At 37.9% G+C, this 21,359-nt stretch overlaps 1 protein-coding gene across 5 annotated transcripts in view; it reads right to left on the bottom strand.

Moving 5' to 3' along the window:
- The window catches only part of MAST4 (microtubule associated serine/threonine kinase family member 4), a 262,752-nt gene that overhangs the window by 134,441 nt on the left and 106,952 nt on the right, over positions 1-21,359 (bottom strand). For 2 of the 5 annotated variants that reach the window (XM_034773435.1, XM_034773437.1), the window contains exon 1: positions 14,852-15,236. The exons of the other annotated variants lie outside the window; for them this stretch is intronic. In XM_034773435.1, coding sequence (XP_034629326.1) covers positions 14,852-14,943 — 92 coding nt within the window. In that variant the 5' untranslated portion in view covers positions 14,944-15,236. Of the gene's footprint in view, positions 1-14,851; positions 15,237-21,359 lie in introns of those variants that run through there. 5 annotated transcript variants of the gene reach the window in all.

The following is a 21,359-nucleotide window of genomic DNA, read 5'->3' as shown; positions in this document are numbered from 1 at the left end:
TGAACCTATTTTCTTCAAACTTGGGTCGATTTTGTAAGGTTCATCGATCTCTAGAAACAAAACATTTTCAAGAAAAATAAGGGTTTCTCTACACAGAGGCTTAGTGCATGGCTAGCCATGGTGTGAATATACAGCGCACAAAGTTGCCATATGGATCCTGTGGAAGGTATACTTTATGTGCAGCAGGCTTGTGCTCTGTAGCTTTACACCCTCTGTTGCCATCGTCATGTAGACACCCCCTAAAGTCAGTAGTATTAAAAAAAGTTATAAATATTTGATGTCAGCAAACCCTAGGAGTATCTTAACTTACTCTAACAGTGTTTAAGTTACTAGAAGCATATCTTGTCATGCCAATAAAGTTACTGAAATTGAAATATTCAGACCTATACATTGTTTATATTAATATAAATATTAATATCTTATAGTTATAAACCAATCACTGGTTAATAAAATACAATTAGGCTGTTTTGAGTTTAGATTGAATCTAATAGTTAATGTATATAATTGCAAAGTATTACTTAAGTTTCTTGTAGACATTAAATCAATAAATCTTAAAACAGCTCTAAGTAGGTTAGTACTGACAGCTCCTTCTCCCTTTGTACATTTCGGTAAACTGAAGCAGAGAAGTTCACTGATTTGTGAAGGCCTACAGAGTCTGTCAGAGCCAGGTTTAGAACTCAAGAATTCATTCTCATTCCTGTACTGAAAGCACTGGATCACAACTCTCTCAGTTTACAAATATATTTGTAAAGAATATGAGAGAAGAAAGATCAAACACATCTTAAGTACAGCTATTGTTACTCAAAGTCACAGCAAGGGGCTTCAATCTTATTTCACACACAAATCAAATCAACAAACTAAAAATGCATTATACATTTTATACAACCAGTTCCAAGCTTTGGTAGCAGCTAACCTGCTATGTGTACTATCAATGATGTACATTTTATATTAAAAACAGAACAGAATGAGAAGGAAATATTACACACTTTCATTTTCTTTTTCTATGAACTTTCAAAAAAAAAAAAGATAGAAAATATATTGTAAACTGGAGAGTTAATGAATTCATAAGCAATTATTTGAAGCTATGAAGTACTCCTCACATCCTAAACTGCAAAAAAAAAAAAAAAAGAAAAAAGAAAAAAAAAAAGCCTAATATATGAAGATTCAAGGATATAGTTTTTAGAAGCTCTTTAATGTTTTTTTTTTAAATTAATTGAGATATCCTATCTCCTAGAATTGGAAGGGACCTTGAAAGGTCATCGAGTCCAACCCCCGGCCTTCACTAGCAGGACCAAGTACTGATTTTTGCCCCAGATCCCTAACTGACAACTCCGGGTTTAGCAGGTCAATGTTCAAACCACTGAGTTATCCCTCCCCCCAAATGTTAATACACCAGCATTTATGCCAAGCACTCTGATCATGCTATATATTTTACCTGAAATTTTAAGTGATGGTTAGACTTCGTTGTTATTGCTAGAAACTGGACCACGTTAATTTCAGGTTTATACAGGGATATATTCAGATTGCAGAAACTTTGCAAAATTGAATCAGCACAATTTTGTTTTGAGACCCCCAAGGAATCTCTCTCTCTGCTGTAGGAAGGGCTGCTGGCAAATCAGTAAGTAGCACTCTTTCTTCTCTCTCAGCAATGGAACCACTGGCTCAACATGTTAGGGGGCACACAACTAAGGTATAGTACTATTCTCATTTTGTATTTATATTGAACCTATAGGCCAATTTGGCCAGGGCCTCCTGATGCTAGCCACTGTACAAAGTTATTGTAAATGCCACCCCTGCCACCCAGAGCTTACAATCTAAAACCCAAGGCATGATAGGTGGATAAGACATGTTGGGTGGGGAAGATATTGCAACAAAAAAACCATGTATGCACAATCCACCACTCACTTAGTCAATGATCAGACTGGAGTTTTCCATATGCATCATGGCAGAAGAGAGTTTTCATAAGTGATAAGGATAAGCTAGAGGCTTCACAGATTTTGACTGGGAGTTTGCAGTTGTGTCTTTACCTATGTTTGGAAAGTATTTAATACTGGGGGCATTAACCAATGTATGGAGCACTGAACTGAGACTTGAGACTTGCGTTCAATTTCCCACTCAACCACAGACTTCCTCCGTAACCCTTGGCAAATCATCTAATCTACCTTGTGCCTCACTTTGCCATCTCTAAAAATGGGCATGGTACTTTCCACTTCACATGGGAGTTGTGAAGATAAATGGCTTAATAAATGTAGAAATCAGTAATTATTGATAAATATGAGGTGCTCTGATACTGTGCTGATGAAGACCTTAATGTAAAAAAGAAGTCTTGACCACTTCTCATCATTCAAATACCTATGGCACCTTTCATAAACAGAGATGCAAATCCTACTGTCTAGGCCAAACTCCCTGCTGTGACACAGACATCATCTGTGTTTTTAAATAAATTCCTTAACCTCTCATGTCAGCTTTTATCTGTAAAATGAGGCTAGTCCTTATTTTATGTCCTAAAATGGGAGTAATTATTTATAAATGTTCTTAAGGATGTGCTCCACGCTGTGGGAAATTGAAGAGAACATCATGTGAAGTGCCTCCCCTTCCATTTACAAATATATAACATCCTTTTCACAACTATGTCAGTGGCTTACATGGAGAAGTAACATTACAAACGTTTAAGTGCATTAAAGATGGCTTAAAGTGTTTTATCTTTTTTGAAGAAGCTGATCACACTGTACTTTCGTTTTTCATGTCGTCCACCAGACCCATCTGCTCTCATCCTTTCTTTCCTCCAAACCCCTTCTTTGCAATGAAGAGCCTGGATATATGTAGTAAAAGATGTGTACAAGGAGAAGAATCAGATCTCTGTAGACAACCAGTAAGTCCTCTGTAGGCCACAACCTGGGAACTGCTTATTAATCTCTAAGTACTCACAGGCTGTTGCAAGGATTAATTAACATTGGTAAAATAATTTGAGGCACCAAATAACTGCAATATAATATTGTAATAGAGTGGTAACTATGGTAAATAGTATGTGTCTGTACAACAGCTAGCACAAGGAGGTTCTGGTCTGGGACTGGGGTTCCGAGGTACTACCACAATATAAATAATAAATAGTAAAAAACTGCAATACTAAAATAGGACCCTATGTAGTTCAAAAACTGACAACCATTCTAATATTCTATGAATATGTTCATCCCATATTGAACAGGAGCCATACCTCCTTAACCACTCACCACAAAACAGAACTGTTAAATAATAACAGGTGTCAACAGAAATCTAGGGTACATGTTTGCGACATCTTTTAAGCTTTTCTTAAAACCTGCAGAAGATTAACATTCCAAACTAATTTTAAAAGTCCAAATTAATAAATAACCAGTTATGCTAGTATAATGTTGAATTATTCTGTGGCCTGTTTCATGCAGGAGGTCAAACTATATGATAATAATGGTCCCTTTTTGCTCAATAAATCATGAATATATGTAAGGAGACATGCAATGATTATGAACTATTGACCCATAAATGAAGTTGCATTGCTTATGTCCAATCTAAATACTTACATAGTAATTTGCATATTTAGTTTGTAATTTAATATATTACATATATTTCCTAAAAATTTTGAACAGTATTATAGATTAGCAACAAATGTTTTATGTATCAAGGTCTTGCGGTGGACACATCTGAGGGGGGGAAAATGGGGAAATATTTTCCTCCACAAATCAATCCCTACTATTTGTAACTTCATTTAATAACAGTTTTATGCCTGGTGAGACAGCATAGAAGATACCAGAGACAACAGGGCAGGAAGGGAAAAAACAAGAGGAAGTATATTTTTTTAAAAGAATCTGGGCTTCTTGTTAGTCACAAGTCAGAGATGGGAAGCAGATGCCTCCAGATAAAAGAGTTCAGCAATCAGAAAGTGGCAGACACATTAGAGTAGAAGTAAAATCATCTTGCCTACGGTAAAGAGGAAAAGTGAGCATGATGCTTATTTTCAAAACTTGTCTCCCACTTTCTACGGGATGGGAAGGAATGAAAGAAGGAGGGTAAAGGAGACACAGTATCACTTTGAATCCTGATAGTTACCTTTTGTGCATGGGTTTTTGAATATTTAGGTATGAGTCTTCCACATGACAACCAAAACCAGACATAGCTATCCAACCTGTTTGACTACCTTTTCTTCTACTACTGGAAATGCATGTGTTCACGCAGCAGTTAGTTATTCATGGAAAGTCCCTGCAAATAAACACATATGCTAAGTATGTCTAGCACCACTAAAAAAGCACATCTGACAAATGGATAAACTAACTGCATTTTGTTACTTAGCACTGAAACAGTTAGTGTTAGTAATATTAATTTATTAAGATTTCTTTTCTCAACTAACTACACTGTCAAGGTGCAAGAGGCTTGTTCACACTGTCATTTCAGTTTTGCTACATGTAGAACAAATAACCCCTGCATTGGTTTATATTGTGAAGACTATCCTGGCAACAAGTTCAGGTAAACACAGCAATACTAGTGGTAAGACCCACAACCCTGAATTATGATTATCCCTGATCAGTTTTATTATTAGCAATAATAGTGATAAAAGGATTTCATTTTGTTCTCAGATAAAAATGAGGTTAAGAGAAGTACGATGATTAAATTACTTCTGTTTTACCGGGGATTTTTTATTATTATTAACAATGTATATTCTAACATATCAAAAACAAATAAGGAATATCAATATTATTTTTGTGTAAAAACCTATTGGGAAATCTTCAGTAATTTACCACTCAGAAGAAAATTGAAAAACCTATAAAAAGTTTAAATTACTGTATGTCTTTAAAAATTGGACAGGTCTCACAGTAAGAGTCAATCATTTAAGGAAAAATTCTGTGCCCTGACCAACACCTTTTATTGAAATGAAGGAGTTGCTCATGCCTAATGGCAAAATTTGGCTTTAAGAATTCTTCTCATTGTTAAGGCACTGCTTTAGTTTTTTAATGGCTCAGTGGCATACATTTGTTTTGTGCAAAGCTGAAAGCAGCTAAACCCTAATTTTATAAGCATATTTGTTTTCACAGGGGGGAAATAAAAAGAGAAAGAACTGATTAGCTCCACCCACCTCCAAATGAAGTCAACTGTACAGCATTAACTGACCCGGTTGTAAATGATCAAATAACCAAGCAAGTCTGTAGGTGCTCATCTCTGATGAGCTCTGACCTCAAGCAATCACAGGTGCACGTGATCTTGGACATTTTTGTTGAAAATAATTATAAACTGATTTGTTAAAGAACAGAATATGTCCAAACACATAAGGTAACAGATTTATTCAATACTCTGCTTATACTAATGTATAAATAAAACGTTTTTTTCTAGTTCTTTCTATCCAAGGGTGAAGGTGATCCAGTATGGCCTGCTGATACCAGCCTGTACGCAGCCCATGTTAAAGCACTGCCGCGGCAGCATTTTAACGTCCCTGCCCCTTTTGCTGCACTCCCAAGCTGCCGACAGCAGGGTGAGGGGGGCAAAAGGGCAGCTGCCCTGGGGCCAGCAATTTAAAAGGGCCCGGGGGTCCTGGCTGCTGCTACCATTCTACCTTTTAAATCGCCACCGGAGCCCCGGGCGGCAGGGGCCAGGCAGCATGGATGGGCTGGCTGGGGGAGGCTGACCCCTGAGGCTCTACCCCTTCCGCCCAAGGCCTGGCCCCCGTACCGGTAAGAATTTATTATTTCTTTCACTCCTGTTTCTATCCATTCCTATGAAGTAGTATCTCTCTCAGGACAAGAAATCATAATGACAGTCCACCAAAAAATTAAGAGCAAATACCATCAAGATAGGCTATCAGGGTGAAATTCAACCATTTAAAAAAAAATTACTTAAAGTAGTTTGAAGAACCACACCCACTCCCAAATCTTCATTATAATTTGTATAAGTTTTAATTAGAGCTGGTAAACAAAAATTAAAACACAAAAAGGACAAATTCCTGTTTTTAAAAAAAATTCCCCATCTCCCTCGCTTGCTTTGTGAAAGATCCATATTCACAGTAGGGGAAACAAACTAAGGTTCTAAACCTGCAACCTGTTCCACATGGGCAAACCCTTTGTGCCCGTGTGGAGACAACTGACTATACTGGCACTTTGCACATTTACTTGTGCCAAGTAAATGGCAGGGTGGGGGGCCCAGATTATTAGATGGGAATCTGATTATACACAAAATACTGTTAAATGCACTAAGTAGCAAAATGGGGAAAAACACAGTGAAAAATGCATCCCCTCTCTAACATGATAGGTACAGAAATCATTAGTATTACTTGTAACCATCACAGGAAAAAACAAATCAAAGTGATTTTTTGTGTGTGTCCCTTTAAGATGGTCTCCAAACAAAATTAAGATTCCCACAGACCTTATTGCAGTTAAAAGAAATCTGTAATGTAACTCTACTCTTCCCCTTCCTATTCAAGAAGAATGATCAATTTATATAATATTTCACCATGTAAGATTGGTCTCAATTTGAGGTTAGCCAAGCACATATGAGAGAAATCTAAACATTGTAAATATTGTAAAATGTCCAAATTGTAAAGGAACAAATGTACTTTTCCCAGTGGTGCACAGGAGAACTGCTGCAGTTTGGGACAGAGTATAAACTTCATTTTCTCTCTTCCTCCCCTTGCATTCTAGGAGACAGATAAGATGTTCCCAGAAAAAATTGGAAGTAGCAGGAATTTGGGAATTTTGTAAAGACTAGAAGCAGCAGGAAAATCCCTGTATAGATCAAACCTACCCTAGAAAAAATACCTTCTCCAAAGGGTTTGAGGTACTTCACTATTCATATCCATTCATGGCTGGATGTGTCTTTGAATGGAGCTTGTGTTGTATAAATTATTTTCTTCTGATTCTCAACTTACATTCAGCTTCTCAGTGGATACACTTCTGGATTACGCAACTATTGTTATGTACACATTCAAGACAATGCATGGATTTCAATAACAGTGAACATGGGTCACACCATCCTTCCCCTCACCCTCGCAACACAAAAGTTGACATTTATCACAACCCCTTGAAAACAAACTGTAAAAATGCCCAAACAGATTCAATTACAAATAATGTTTTTAGAGTCAGATAGGCAGATGTGGTTTTTATTCACACAAACAAAAGCAAGAAATTAATTATTTGTTTTACAGCCAACTTATTATCTTGAGCTCATGGAAATAAATGCTGTTTAAGCTTCAGAGTATACTCAGATAATCAAACAAGGATGGGGGAGAGGCTATATAAATTTTGATTAAAATAAATAAATATTTCAATATGCAGCACTTAATTTTAATATTTGCTTCAGCAGCTAGGCATCCTATTTCTTCATTAATTTCTTGATTTTATTCACGTGAATCTATACTAGGCCTACCTTGAAATCTGCCTACCATTAAGACAGAAACAGTAAGTTTTTTTAATTGCTAAAGCAAATACTTATAAATTAAAGAAATAATATCTTTTAATATCTGTGAGTTCTCTGTAGCCTAACAGCCTCAGAAGATTAGGTACAATTTTTAGTAGCTCCATTAAATAATAACAGATTCAGGTCAATAATTAGCCATTTTCCTCCCAACAGGTACTGCCTTATTTGACCTCATCTTAAATATATTATGAAGAAAAGAAAATCCATTAGTGGGTAACCTTTTAAGGAATTTTCTGTTAACTGGCTTTGAAATCAAATGCACTAGCCAAATGAGAGAGATCAACAACAGACCATTACATGTTAAAACATTTACATAATTAGTACATATACAAAGGCAGGATAAGGAATTTGCATCACTTTCAACTTTCTAATAAACTGAGCATCCCAGTACTTCATGGGAACAACAGATTCTACTAATAATTATAATCTTTTGGGAACAATAGACCATGACAATTTCCCTTAATTCATAAACAATTATTTAGAGAAGACTACTATTAACTTAAAGAAAGAGGGAAAAAACTGATGTATTCACACTGGCACCAGCCCAATATTTCTGCACTTATCTGTCAGTAGCAGGGATACTTGCAGTGTGTAGTTTTGAAGCATCTCTATTGGGCAGATCAATCTGGGAATTGCTCTGGTTTTACTGTACTTTTGAGATATGTTTATAGTTAGAGGGAATAGTGCCCAAAGAGTTTCAACTTGCTACCATTCAATTTGTACTGGCTCACTGTTTGAGGATTGTAAACAGAACCACAAAATTGACCTATTTAATACTGCCCTGAAAGCGTTGCCCTCCCCTTACTTTTATTCAAATTGAAGAAGAAATATTCTACTACAGGTTTCAGAGCAGCAGCCGTGTTAGTCTGTATCCGCAAAAAGAACAGGAGTACTTGTGGCACCTTAGCGACTAACAAATTTATTAGAGCATAAGCTTTCGTGGACTACAGCCCACTCTATATGCAGCTGAAGAAGTGGGCTGTAGTCCACGAAAGCTTATGCTCTAATAAATTTGTTAGTCTCTAAGGTGCCACAAGTACTCCTGTTCTTTATTCTACTACAGCAGATCTAAACAATACTAATGTATATTAATGCTAACTAAACTCAAGTCTAAATACCAAGAAGAATAAATCTGTATTACTAGAACAACAGGTTGGCACATTAATACCATGTGATAAGATTATTCTGTCTCCTTCAGAAAACACAAAGTGCTGTACCTGAGTAAATTTCTTATTTACCCTGGGTACATTTCAAGAAATTTAATTGCTTGTATAACATACTATGAAAAGGCTCGTATAATGGAGTAAACACAAAGCACAGGAGCCTGGACTCATTTTAATACATTAGTAGTTAAAACATTTATTTTATTTAATGTCTTAAATATTGTAACCAATACCCTCAATATAAAATTACTGGGGAAAAAAAAGCCATAGGATCTTGCTTAAATGAACATCCAAGAACTTGCATTGTGATTGGGTAACCAAATTCATTGCTTTTACTGAACAGGGAAAAATACCAAGGCATGACTAAGCCTAGCCCATTGCTTTGACCTTTTGACACCTTCTTGCATCCCTCCACTGGCTCCCCCTTCTCTATCGTATTAAACATAAGCTACTGGTCTTCACTTTCAAGGCTCTTTGCAACCTATCCCCACCCTACTGATCAGCTCTCATTCTCTACCAACATATCAACATCCACCTCCAATCAGCCCACAATGCCAGCCTCCATTACCACTTGTAAAATTTTCAATCAAGCACCTTTATGCTTTCTCCCATGCCATCCCTCACATTGGGGAGAAGCTCCCTATAAATATCTGCAAAGCGTCCTCATTATCCTCCTTCAAATCCCTCTTTAAAACTTGTCTTTACCATGATGTCTTGTCAAGATTTTTGTAAGGATAGGCTGATGGTGTGTGATAAGATCACTGCCTATCATGCTGACTCCTGGCACGCCTCGTGTGTTGTCTCTTGTCTTATACCTAGATTTTAACCTCTTTGGGTAGGGACCGTCACTTATTCTGTGTTTATTCTGTGTTTGTACAGCACCTAGCACCATGACTTGGGCACCTACGTGCTATGATAAGGAATTGCTTTCTTAAGAAATTAATACAAATTAGAAAGGAGAAAAAGAAGTTGTATTCAACCTATTAAATAGTTTCACCTCATAACAGCAGCATGACACCTTTTTGTTTAATATACTCAGTCAAAGCTGTTTAATCTAAATTGGTGTGCAATATCTTCTGTTATTCTGATAATCAATTAAATAGAATTGTTCTGAAGTCTAATAACTAGCAAAACTATTTCTATGTAAAAACAGTTTATTAATTAAATCAAAGTGCTACCCTACTGACAGTACTTAATAGATTCATATAGCTTGTTTGAAGACAAGGAACTTATGACTAAAACGCATGTCAGAGTCAGGAGATCTAGGTTTACATTCCCATCTCTGCCAAAGACTTACCTTGGGCAAGTCCATGAACCAGTTTGAGGGCCCATAAAATGAAAGACTCATCTACGCACCATAACTTTTCATAAAAATCTGATTTCCTGCAGTGGAAGTTGCAACAGAAGAGCTTTACCAAACTTCCACCTATCCTGCTCCTGCTTTTTCCCTCCCAGCTGATTCACAGAAAGATCTATGGGTCAAATCCTGAGATCTTGACTCAGTTCTCACTCAGACAATGGAAGTAAGTACCAAGTAAAAACCTCAGATTTGGCCACATTAATCCTAGCACACTGGCGGAAGGAAAGAAACAACGATAGTTCATCATGGATGTACTGGGTATTGCCAACATTTAGACTGTCTGGGAACCTGAAAATAAACTAATTGCTTGAGGGGGGGGGGAAACAGGGTTCACCAAAATAAATCACCCAGAATAAAGAAAACAAGATCCTCTCTCTCGGATTGTGAACACTGGATAAGTAAGAAATTCCCCCTTAACACTTTACTGTGAATGGAAGGAAACACATTTAGCAGGCTATGTTAGCACACTCTTCTTAAGTATACACAGCAATGGGACCATTAGTTTAACAGATCACCATTTAAGAAAACATCCCTTGTCAGTGTGCTTGTGTAAGCTTAAATAGCATGCACAAGTCTATTTCTCACTCCCTTAGTTCTAGCATAATTATCTTCTCTCTATGCCTGTCCAGTAGCTATTAATGTAATAAGCATACAGAGGGTCTCTCTCTGTATGTGTAAGGTTTAACGTGAATATCTAGAAAGCTTAGACTAAAGGGAAAACTCTCCTAATTACTATGAATACACCCACAGTAAACAGTAATTCTTTAGCTATTTTTTAATTGACACAGTACTATGTAATATGACTAAAATAACTAAAATTGGGGCAATGGCAGATCCAACCACCACATATAGCACGTCCCTCAGCCCGCACCGCTTTCAGCAGCTCCCATTGGCTTGGAGCAGTGAACCACGGCCAGTGAGAGCCGCGATCGGCCGGACCTGCGGACGCGGCAGGTAAACAAACCAGCCCGGCCCGCCAGGGGCTTTCCCTACACAAGCAGCATCCCAAGTTTGGGAAACACTGATCTAGAACATCCCTGACAGGTGTTTGTACAACCTGCTCTTAAAAATCCCCACTGATGGAGATTCTACAACCTCCCTAAGCAATTTATTTCAGTGCTTAACCACTCTGACAGTTAGGAAGCTTTTCCTAATGTCCAACCTAAACCATACAGTTGGACCCACTCAATCTGACAACTCATGAGTTCAAAAGGTTTGTTCAGTATCCACCAGGAAACATACTATTTCCAATCCCAGTAAAATCTCAGACCTGGGTGACAGCTACTTACACTTTTCTGAAACTTATTACTGGAAATAAAAAAAATATTAATTAGAAAAAGAACTGCATCTCCTGAAATTAGAGTTGTTAGATTACATAACTGATCACCTGATGGCATATTGTATCCCATATTAGTAAAGTCTCTTCAATATCACACTGCTCTGTTCATACAGAAAAAATAAAACCAATATGTAATATTAATCAATGTTCATCCAAAATAGGGCAATGGATTATTAGGTAATTACTTATAACCCTGTGTTTTAGAATAAAGGGGTCCTGACCCAACAGAAGATTGTTCATTCATCAAGCACATCTATGGTGCTGAATACAGATATTAAAATGGTGACATATGAAGTCTGGTTCTAATATTGTAAAAGTGATGTTTTGTGATCCTTGTTTAGTGACTCTCAATAGCGTGTATATCATAGCTGTTCAGTTTACAAGTAGAGGGTTTTGTAACTGCCAGCCCTGAAAACCCACCATGAGACATGAAAGGCATACTGGGGTATTTCTTGCTCATGCTTCATTACCAGCAATAAAGCTGCTACAATTGGAATTCAGTTAACAAGTCTGTTGATGATGCATGAGTCATAATAAAATCCAGCCCATTCTCCCTTAGGTGTCATGATTCTGCAGGGATAAAAGGAGTAAACAACAGTAAAAACTTATTTTAGTCACTCAAGTCAGCAGAAAGACAGATCAGCTTTTGGATAAGAAATTTTTACTCTGTTCATGTCTGCACTTTGAGCAGCTATGCTGAATACTGCAATCCCCCACCCTCCCTCAAGAGGGAGATGGGCTATCCCTGCCTCTTTGTGTCTCTGAGGCTCAGGGAAGGGAAAAAAATTCCTAGGCTAAGTGACTTCATAGGAAAAAAAATCCTTAGCGTGTGTTAGAGAAGAATCCCCATAAACTCTGAGAACCAGGAGAAGAGGAATGGGTTCTGGGCCCTCTTCTTATCTCCAACCAGACAGAAGGATGACAAAGAGAATAAACCCTTCCACCCTTCCCACACACACCCAAACTACGCAGATAGCATGGAGTGGAGGTGACAGAAGAGACAAGAGATCATCAAGGTAGCCCCAACCAAACACCAAGACTGGTATCCCCATTTCTGAAAGAGGCCCCAAATCCAAACTTGGGTGAATGCCAATTTGAGACAACCTTGAATTTCCCTTAAGTTTCCATGAAGAATCAATGTTTGCCTGTACTTCAGTTAGAAGGTGTTTCACTGGCAACTCTAACATCTAAATAAATCAGTTCAGTTTCAATTGCTATGGGTAGAACTGCGCCAAACTCACTGTTATTGGTTCCCACACTTTCAATTAACCACTGCCAGCAGGTTCATTTCACAAGCCCTTCAAGTCTGGTTGTATTCTTGGGTTTCTCCAAAACTTCCATCATTCACTGTAAAACTGGAAAATTTCGTCATCTGGTTCTTCAGCCAAGACCCAGTTTTCCCTGGGCAGGTCCAAAGTCCCAATTTTACCCAGAGCAGTCTTCTAGGAGAGGGGTAGCCCAATGGCCTTCACCTCATTGCCCTCCCCTCTCTTCAGATAGTATCTGAATAGCCTGCTCCTTTTGTCATGAGCCTGTGAATTAGAGGCCAGGTACAATAGGGCCTCTGCCCCCAGATCCAACCATTTACTTCTGTGTATCGAATCCCCTTTCTGCAGCAGAACTGGGAGATGTTCCTCCATCCCAGCTATTGCCACCTTTCTGGTCCTTGCTTCACTCTGAACTATATCACCTATGCCAGGAAGATACTGGGTATACTTGTGCAGGGAAAGGGAGCAGGTCTGCCTTGCTGGACCACTTAAAACACAGTCTGGAAACAGAAGACTTACTGAAGAGTTCTCGGAGGTGCCACAAAATGATAGAATTAGTTGGAATAGAGGAGGGGGAAGATCTTATACATCTTGCTTTGGGTTTTTAACTGAAAGTTTTACATGGTTCTACAGTAAGACACTATGTAAATACACAGAGGCAGACTGTGCACCTTGCAATACACAGAATATTTTATTATTCAGTTAGCATTTAAAGTGGGGGGGGATATTGTTAAAGTATTGCTTTCGAAGTTCTTTCAAAATGCATATACAGATCTAGAATCATGTAAATTTAGAGATAAAACAAAGAGTACAGCAAGAATTTAGAATTAAGGGCTGGCTCACAGATCTATTATAACTGTGCTCTCATTTGGCAGAAAGTCTAACAGGTTCCTCCTTGATCTGCTTCACAGCAGAACACTTCATAAAAGGTATTTTTAGGTCTGCATGAAAGTGCAAGACCTACTTGAGTTAGTAGAGTGAGGAAGAGCTGAACAATCTCTGAGGCTTTATATATATATATATGGCCTATTTGTATCAGGAAAGTGCAAATATGATACCTGTGCATTCAGTTGGTTGTATTTATTAGTTAAAATAATTTTTAGAAGAGGAATAAGAAAACATTTTATAAGTAATCTAGCATGTACTGGGCCAGACACAAATATATATATATATATATATAGAGAGAGAGAGAGGAACAATTGTGCATTGACAAGGAAATAGGCCAGATGATTTAATAGTTCTTTTCTATCTCAAATTTTTGTGATATAATAGAGACCTTTTTCTTTTGTAAAATATGTCAGTGTATGAATACTTAAAGCTTATGAGCAGATCTGCTAAGCCTGTTTCCTGTTTTCTTTGTGTTACTCTTACAGATAGCAAGACAGAGAGGAAGCAATATCTAAAGAAGATTTAAACTTAAACACACACACACAGTAGTGAAAATATGTAAAGAAAATATTTTAAAATATTTCACTGATAAAAACTAACTACATTTAGAACAGCAGCAATGATGTGACTCAAAGTGACAAGACTGGGAGTTGAACAGAGATAGTCATAAACCTCTATAAACAATTCTTACTCAGTGTGACAGAGACATACCAGACTTTAGAGCAGTAGGTACCCCCCTAACACATCCTAAAGTCTCAGCATAGCTTCAGATTGCCAGTTTTTTGTTGATATGTGGCACAATCTTTAACTTTACTTAAAAATTTGCTTTTTTCTAGTCAACGTTTACTTTTGTCAAAAATGAAAAGGCCATTACTGTATTACTAAATGTCAGCTAACCAGTTTAAAAAAAAAAAAAAAGCACAGTTACACAAACCTCTCTCTTAAAGAGTACAGTATGAAATAGGCTATCTTGAACTATCTATATAGAGTACATGTACTCCAGATAAAGGTTAAATATTTGATAAACAGCTGAAACAGTATAAAAAGAAAGAAACTGAAGTAAAAGAGTATGCTGGGGAGGGAAAGTAATAAATAGTATTCAACAAAAGAACAAAAAACAGCACAGACTCAAAGGTACAGAACCTTACTTTAAGATACGTAAATCCAAGCAGCTGCAAATACCAAATAACCTACGGTTTTGTAAAAGCGGACAACAATGAAACCAGGAAGTACTGGAGAGTATTTTAAATTAGAGAGATTTACATATACTCTAAGTAAATTCAACAACTATGTTTGGTAAACACAGTATTTAAGTCCTTTACAGTGTGGAGAGACAAGTAGAGACAAAACCTTCAGAACAAAATTACATGTAGCCACAGGAAAACTTGGAAAGGATTTTTACCTTTGTGTGCGACGTAGCCTGTTTCCACTCCTCAAATGAGGCAAGGTATAGTTTGAGAGGACAGTCCAAATATTTGGATCAGACATATCCATTCCCTTCTTTTCAGTTCACTAAAAGTTCAAAGACATGATACCAAAAAAGAAAAAAAAAATCCCTAATTATCTGATCACTCACTGCAAAAATGTGTTAACATTAACTCTGATCGCAAGAGAAACTTTTTAGGGTAGCTGAGAAGCAGTGCCCTGTTGGGTTATCTAATTATTATACAACTGCTTCCCCAAAGAGTCAGTAAATTTTTCCTCTCTAACATGGGCACTGTCTGGCTATAAACAATAATTACAATAGTTTAGCCCCATGTTCTGCTGAAAATGCTGTCTCTGTGTGTGATTCAGCCCAAGGTACTTTGTCATCTGTTTGGCAGATACCATTCGGATCTACCCAGAGGGGGAGTAGCACATTTCATACTTTCAACACGTCCCTTTATTTATATTATTTTAAAAAATAAATTGTCTGGTTTACAAACATAAAAGGAAAATAGAAAGTAAATGTATTATTGGTAAGAATAATACAAATATTTTGAAAAAGAAAAATTCCATTCACTTCCTTCCACCCTCACAAATAGTTTTAGAAATAAGATAATCTTTGAGAGTCTTTTCCAAGACTTAAACCTGTCACCTTTGATCTCATCTTGCTGCTTACCAAGGGGCTGAGAATGAAGTTGAGAGCTCCTGTGCTACAGAAAATGAAAAGACTGTGCATTCTTTAATCTTTTCATCACAGTTAAACATTTCATACACCACTTTAGGCAGCAGTGATAGAACACAACATGCAGCAATGTGCGCACGCACTCTCACACACGTCCTTTGTGGATCATTCTGAAGTTTAGAGTAGAAACAACAGCCTCGAGTATTTATTGTACTTACAAAGATGAGTATGTTTCAGTAGGAGGTACAGAAGTGTGCAAATCACGAGCACCTTATGTAGTGAGCTACTACAGTCAAGATCCATAATTTGGCATAGCTAACACAGACACTGTTCTACAAAAATACAAGCCACGTACATTCTATCTTAAATCAGTAACTACAGTAAGTGGTGCTTATAGGTTCAAGTCTATCCCAACAAACCTGATATTACAGGTACCTAATTAATTATTTTCAGCATGGATGCCTGCAACTACATACACCAGATTCTTAACATGAAAAGTTGTGGCACCTGTCTGAGGGCAGGTCTTCACTACGGGGGGGAGGTGTCGATTTAAGATACGCAAATTCAGCTACGCGAATAGCATAGCTGAATTCAACCTATCGGAGCCGACTTAACCCGCTGTGAGGACGGCAGCAAAATCGACCTCCGCGGCTCCCCGTCGACGGCGCTTACTCCCACCTACGCTGGTGGAGTAAGAGCGTCGATTTGGGGATCGATTGTCACATCCCGACAAGACGCGATAATTCGATCCCTGAGAGAGATTTCTACCCGCTGATTCAGGCGGGCAATGTAGATCTAGCCCTAGTGGTAGATGTGCAACATACAGATAGGAAAGGGTGCTGGCTCCAATCCCATACTATCTACCATCTCCTCTTTTGACATGAAAAACAGACATATTGCAGTGCAGGGTGGGACAGAAGGGAAGAATAAGAAAAAGGATTTAATGACCAGTTCCCTCTCAGTGTTTTGACATGGTTCACAGTCCCTTTGATGTATTTTTCAACCTCTACCCTGCAGTCCACTGCCTGCTTTACTTTCTACCTCTCCTGGCCCTATACTCTGCCCTTCATTTGGGATTTTCCACTTTCCTAATTTTTTTTGCACTATCTGCTTCTTGACCTTCACTTTTCTTTTCAGCCTAGATCTGGCATGTATGTTCTGGTTTTCCTCTTCTCTTCTCTACTTCCCATTCCCGAATTCTTTAATTCTGACACCACCCCCAATCTCTCTCTTACCCTCCAGAGCCTTGTCTAGACTAGCATTTTTCTTCACATTTCCCACTGCTGTACTGGCAACCATACACGTGTATACCATCTGCCAGCATCCACTAGTATTTATACAACAGTGTTGTTTAGATCTGCTCAGTATTGCCAATCCCAAGTGTTCAAAAATCACTAGTCAGGCCTAACACAAAAGAAATAATTACATTAGCTTAACAACCATGAGTTTAAAAAAAATAATACAATTGGGGTTATTTTCAGTCACACATGGGTCACATGTTCAGGCTTTTCTCTGTAACTCTTAGGGCTCGAAATTTACTTTTTTATTAGTATTTAAAGGAAATCTGAGGTTCTCATATAATCATGCGAATCCAGAAGCTGTAGCTTTAAGAAAAAACCTCTCTCATTGTTGTAATTTCCAGCTCACTCTGAGGCTGGGACTGATTTGGCTGCTGATTACTCAGGCAGCTATGGTGCACCTGCTATCACTGTGCAACTAGTGCCAGGACCAGTTCCCACTAGCATCCCACACGAATATTCACTAGAATGTGCCCATTATGTAGTACTCAGACATACACCTGAATGCCATTCCAGTGGTAGCACAGAGGAAGCTACTGCAGCCAATAGTGAGAGTTCTTCAGCCCATTTCTTCCCTTGCTGGTGCCTGCCTGCTTAGCTCAGCTCCACTCTGCAGTTTAAACAGCTGGTACTAGGGAGGAGTGCCTGCAGCACCTCTTTCCACCCCAAAATCCTACTACTACACATGGAAATCTTGCATCCCTCTCAACCTGGCTCCCTGTTCATGTCCCAAGGAGAATTCACTCCACCGATGACGCCGCGTTGTGTGCAGCTCCATGCATGTCCTTTTACTTGGTATTTAATACATTAACATGCATATTTAAAAATAATGAGTTCATAACCATAAACTTGAGCTTAAAAAGAGAACTGCATGGATTTAGCATTGGTGAAAGGCATTGGCTCAACAATCCTGGCAAATGAAGTCCTCTGTTTATCATGAGGACAAGTGTCTGACACACACTGCCCTATAAGCAAGCCTTTTACTTGATATGGGTGGGGAAGTAGGGAGAGAAGACTAACTATGAGTAATCGGGAAAGTTCAGTCTCCATGACCCAAACATTCTCTGTACTGAGTCTGCCAATTGTGTCAACCATGGTAGTGAATTTTTGGCCTCAGATCTGGATCTGAGACCCATCAAACTCACCTAATTTAATGATGGCCACTAAACACAGGCACCATGAACAGACCATCCCAGAAATCAATCTTCACGGGCTCCCACTGAATAGAGAGTCCAGTTCAAAGCCTCTATCCTGATTTTCAAAGCCCTCCATTATTTTGGTTCTGCTACCAAAAATTGCCTCCCCTCCACAACCCTGACCTTCAGAGAGAGCTACATTCCACGCAAACTTAATCTAGATTATGAAACTACTAGCCACAACAGATAACCACAAAATAACCATTTTCAGAATTAAATGAATTTTGGACTCAAACTTAGAACTTCCTGAGAAAAACCAATACATATACCACACCACATCCAGACATTTAAATAAAACCCTATGAACAACTAATCAAGCTGCTTCTCCTATATATAAGGAATCCAAATGACTGTTATTTCTATTTTTAAATGTGTGGCAAACAATCAGATATTACGGGGATGAGGGCTTGCACATATACATGTAGATGAAGGGGTAGAGTAGAGTAGAGTAAAGTGCAACGGAGTCTAAAGACAGTTATATGAATTTTAATGCTTGTGTAAGGTACCATAATGGAGAACTCAAGTCCTCTCTCCTAAGAAAAAATACAGCAAGTTTAAGCATGGTGAAGTACAAGTATAAATAATAATGACCTGTCGATATACCTCTCAACTGTGATCTGGACAAGCCACTCTTGAAGTCCACCTATTTATCTCATAGAACTGGAAGGGACCCCAAAAGGTCATTGAGTCCAGCTCCCTGCCTTCACTAGCAGGACCAAGTACTGATTTTGCCCCAGATCCCTAAGTGGCCCCCTCAAGGATTGAACTCACAACCCTGGGTTTAGCAGGCCAATGCTCAAACCACTGAACTGGTGCACTATAACAAAAGTGCACCATTTCAGGGTCCAATAGTGCAGTTTATCCTGACATGCCATTTATTCCTGCTGCATTTCAGTAAATCCACTTTAAGCAGCTTTTAAAAAAAAAAATTAGTGCAGAGCATCCACAGAAAACATTCACTCCATTTGTTGCTGTACCTGAGCATGGGGGCACCAATTATACAGCTTCTGCAACAGTTATCTGGAGCAGGCACCTGAGATGGTAATAAATTAATATTTATCAATATATTATTACATATATTCCCTCATAAGATTTTGTCAACTTGGAATTCAGTTTGAAAAAACTTGGGGGAAAAATCCCTTTAGAGAACATTAACATTTTCTCAAAAATACACCTGAAAATTTCAGGCCAAGTTTCCACATCACAAAAACACTCCAAAAATTTGAAAACAAAAAAATACACAGTTAAGCTCACTCAACCTACCTTAGCTCTTCCCTTGTAAAGCCACATTGAAAACAACCAGAAACTAAAACTACCTAGTAATTTATGAAATGCTTTACTGAGATAATGGATTATAAAAAAAGATGACATATTCCATTTAAGCACAAAATATTAAATATGACAGTACAAAAAGTAAGCAGAAAAAAGATTATTCTATTTTCCTCCATATATGTACATTGGGAAGCTAAATGTCACCCTCAAGCCAGTAAAGATTCCAACGCATGTAACCCACCATTCCTTTGAAGAAAATTAACCAAAAATAAACATACAAAGACAAGCTTTAGCTGAGAAATATCCCCTTACAATGAAGAATGCAAAAGCTCAGACTAGTTTCCCAGTGCTGATTTAGATATTGAAAACTAGATAGCTAAATCCAGACAAGCACACATTAAAAATGCATTGTAATCAGTCTATGGCTAGTAGGATTAAAGAAAATAGGAAGGAATTATTTAAATGCATCAGGAACAAATTAAATCCTAAGAGAGGTATAGGCCTAATATTAGATAAGGATGGTAAAATTCTCCATCATCCTGCAGAAAAAATAGAAGGATTCAATAAATATTTCTGTTCCATACCTGGAAAGAAGAAGGAGGATGTATTTATGTCTTAAATGACAAAAGAAATACTTCTTAATCCATCAGTAAATAGGGGAAAAGTAAAATGGCAACTACAGAATTTAAATATTTTTAAATTGGAGGATTTGATAGCATGCATGGAAGAGTACTAAAACAATTGGCTGAGCAGCTCTCAACCATTAATGTTGATTTTCAACAAATCTTGGAACACCTGGAAAGTTCCAGGGACTGGAGAAAACCTAATATCATGGCAATATTTAAAAAAGGGTAAACAGAATGAGCCAGAACACTATAGGCTGATTAATTTAACAGTGAACCTGGACAAATTCAAGGAAAGATCATAAGGCACACGATCAGTAAAGAATTCATGGATGCTAGCATAATTAATGTCAATCAATGTGGTTTTATTGAAAACTGGTCTTGTTAGACAAACCTGATGTCTCTTTTCATGAAATTACAAGTTTGGTTGATAAAGGTAACTGTTGATATAATATACTTAGATTTCTGTAAAGCATTTGACTTAGGGCTCGTCTACACTGTCACTTTACAGCGCTGCAACTTTCTCACTCAGGGGGGAGGAAACCACCTCTGAGCGCTGCAAGTTTCAGTGCTGTAAAGTGCCAGTGTAGACAGTGCACCAGTGCGGGGAGTAACTGAATTAAAAATGGTTTAATAGGCAAATCTCACAAAGTAATTGTAAATGGTGTGTTTCTAGTGAGAACCACAGGGATCTGTTCCTACCTCTATGCTATTTGCAATGATATGAAAGAAAATATAAAACCATTGCTAGTAAATTTACAGAGGACACAAAAATTAGTGCAGTGGTAAGTAACGATGGGGATAGGTCAGTTATACAGACCAACCTGGATCACTGGGTAAGGTTGACTCATTTGAACATGTGCTTTAATACAGCCAAATGCAAGGTCATACATCTAGGAACAAAGAGCGTTAAATCACATGGACTGGATCCTGGAAGGCAGTGACACTGAAAAGGACTTTGGCGTCACAGGAGATAACCAGTTGAATATGAGCTCCCAGTTCAATGCTGTAACTAAGAGAAAAATGTGATCCTTGAATACATAAGCATGGGAATATCACGTAGGAGTAGGAGGTGGTATTACCACTTCACAAAGCATTAGTGAGACCATTACTAAAATACTGTGTCCAGTTCAGTGCCCACACTTCAAAAAGGTTATTGAAAAATTGGTATGGTTTCAGAAAAGAGCTACAAGATTGATTCAAGGTCTGGAAAACATGTCATAGTAAAAAACATAAGCAGCTTGGTCTTTTTAGTTTATTCAAGAGAAGGATAAAAGATGACTTCATCACAGTGTACAAGTACATGGGAAATTGATTTCTGATAACAGATGGCTCTTTAACAGAAAAAGGCAAAATAAGATCCAATGGCTAGGAACCGAAGCTAAACAAGTAAGACTAGAAAGAAGATTCAATT

Source organism: Trachemys scripta, chromosome 6 (genome assembly GCF_013100865.1).
Source record: "Trachemys scripta elegans isolate TJP31775 chromosome 6, CAS_Tse_1.0, whole genome shotgun sequence".
NCBI classification, from domain to species: domain Eukaryota; kingdom Metazoa; phylum Chordata; order Testudines; family Emydidae; genus Trachemys; species Trachemys scripta.
The sequence above is the reverse complement of the archived record's forward strand: the minus strand, read 5'-3'. Positions and strand labels throughout refer to the sequence as shown.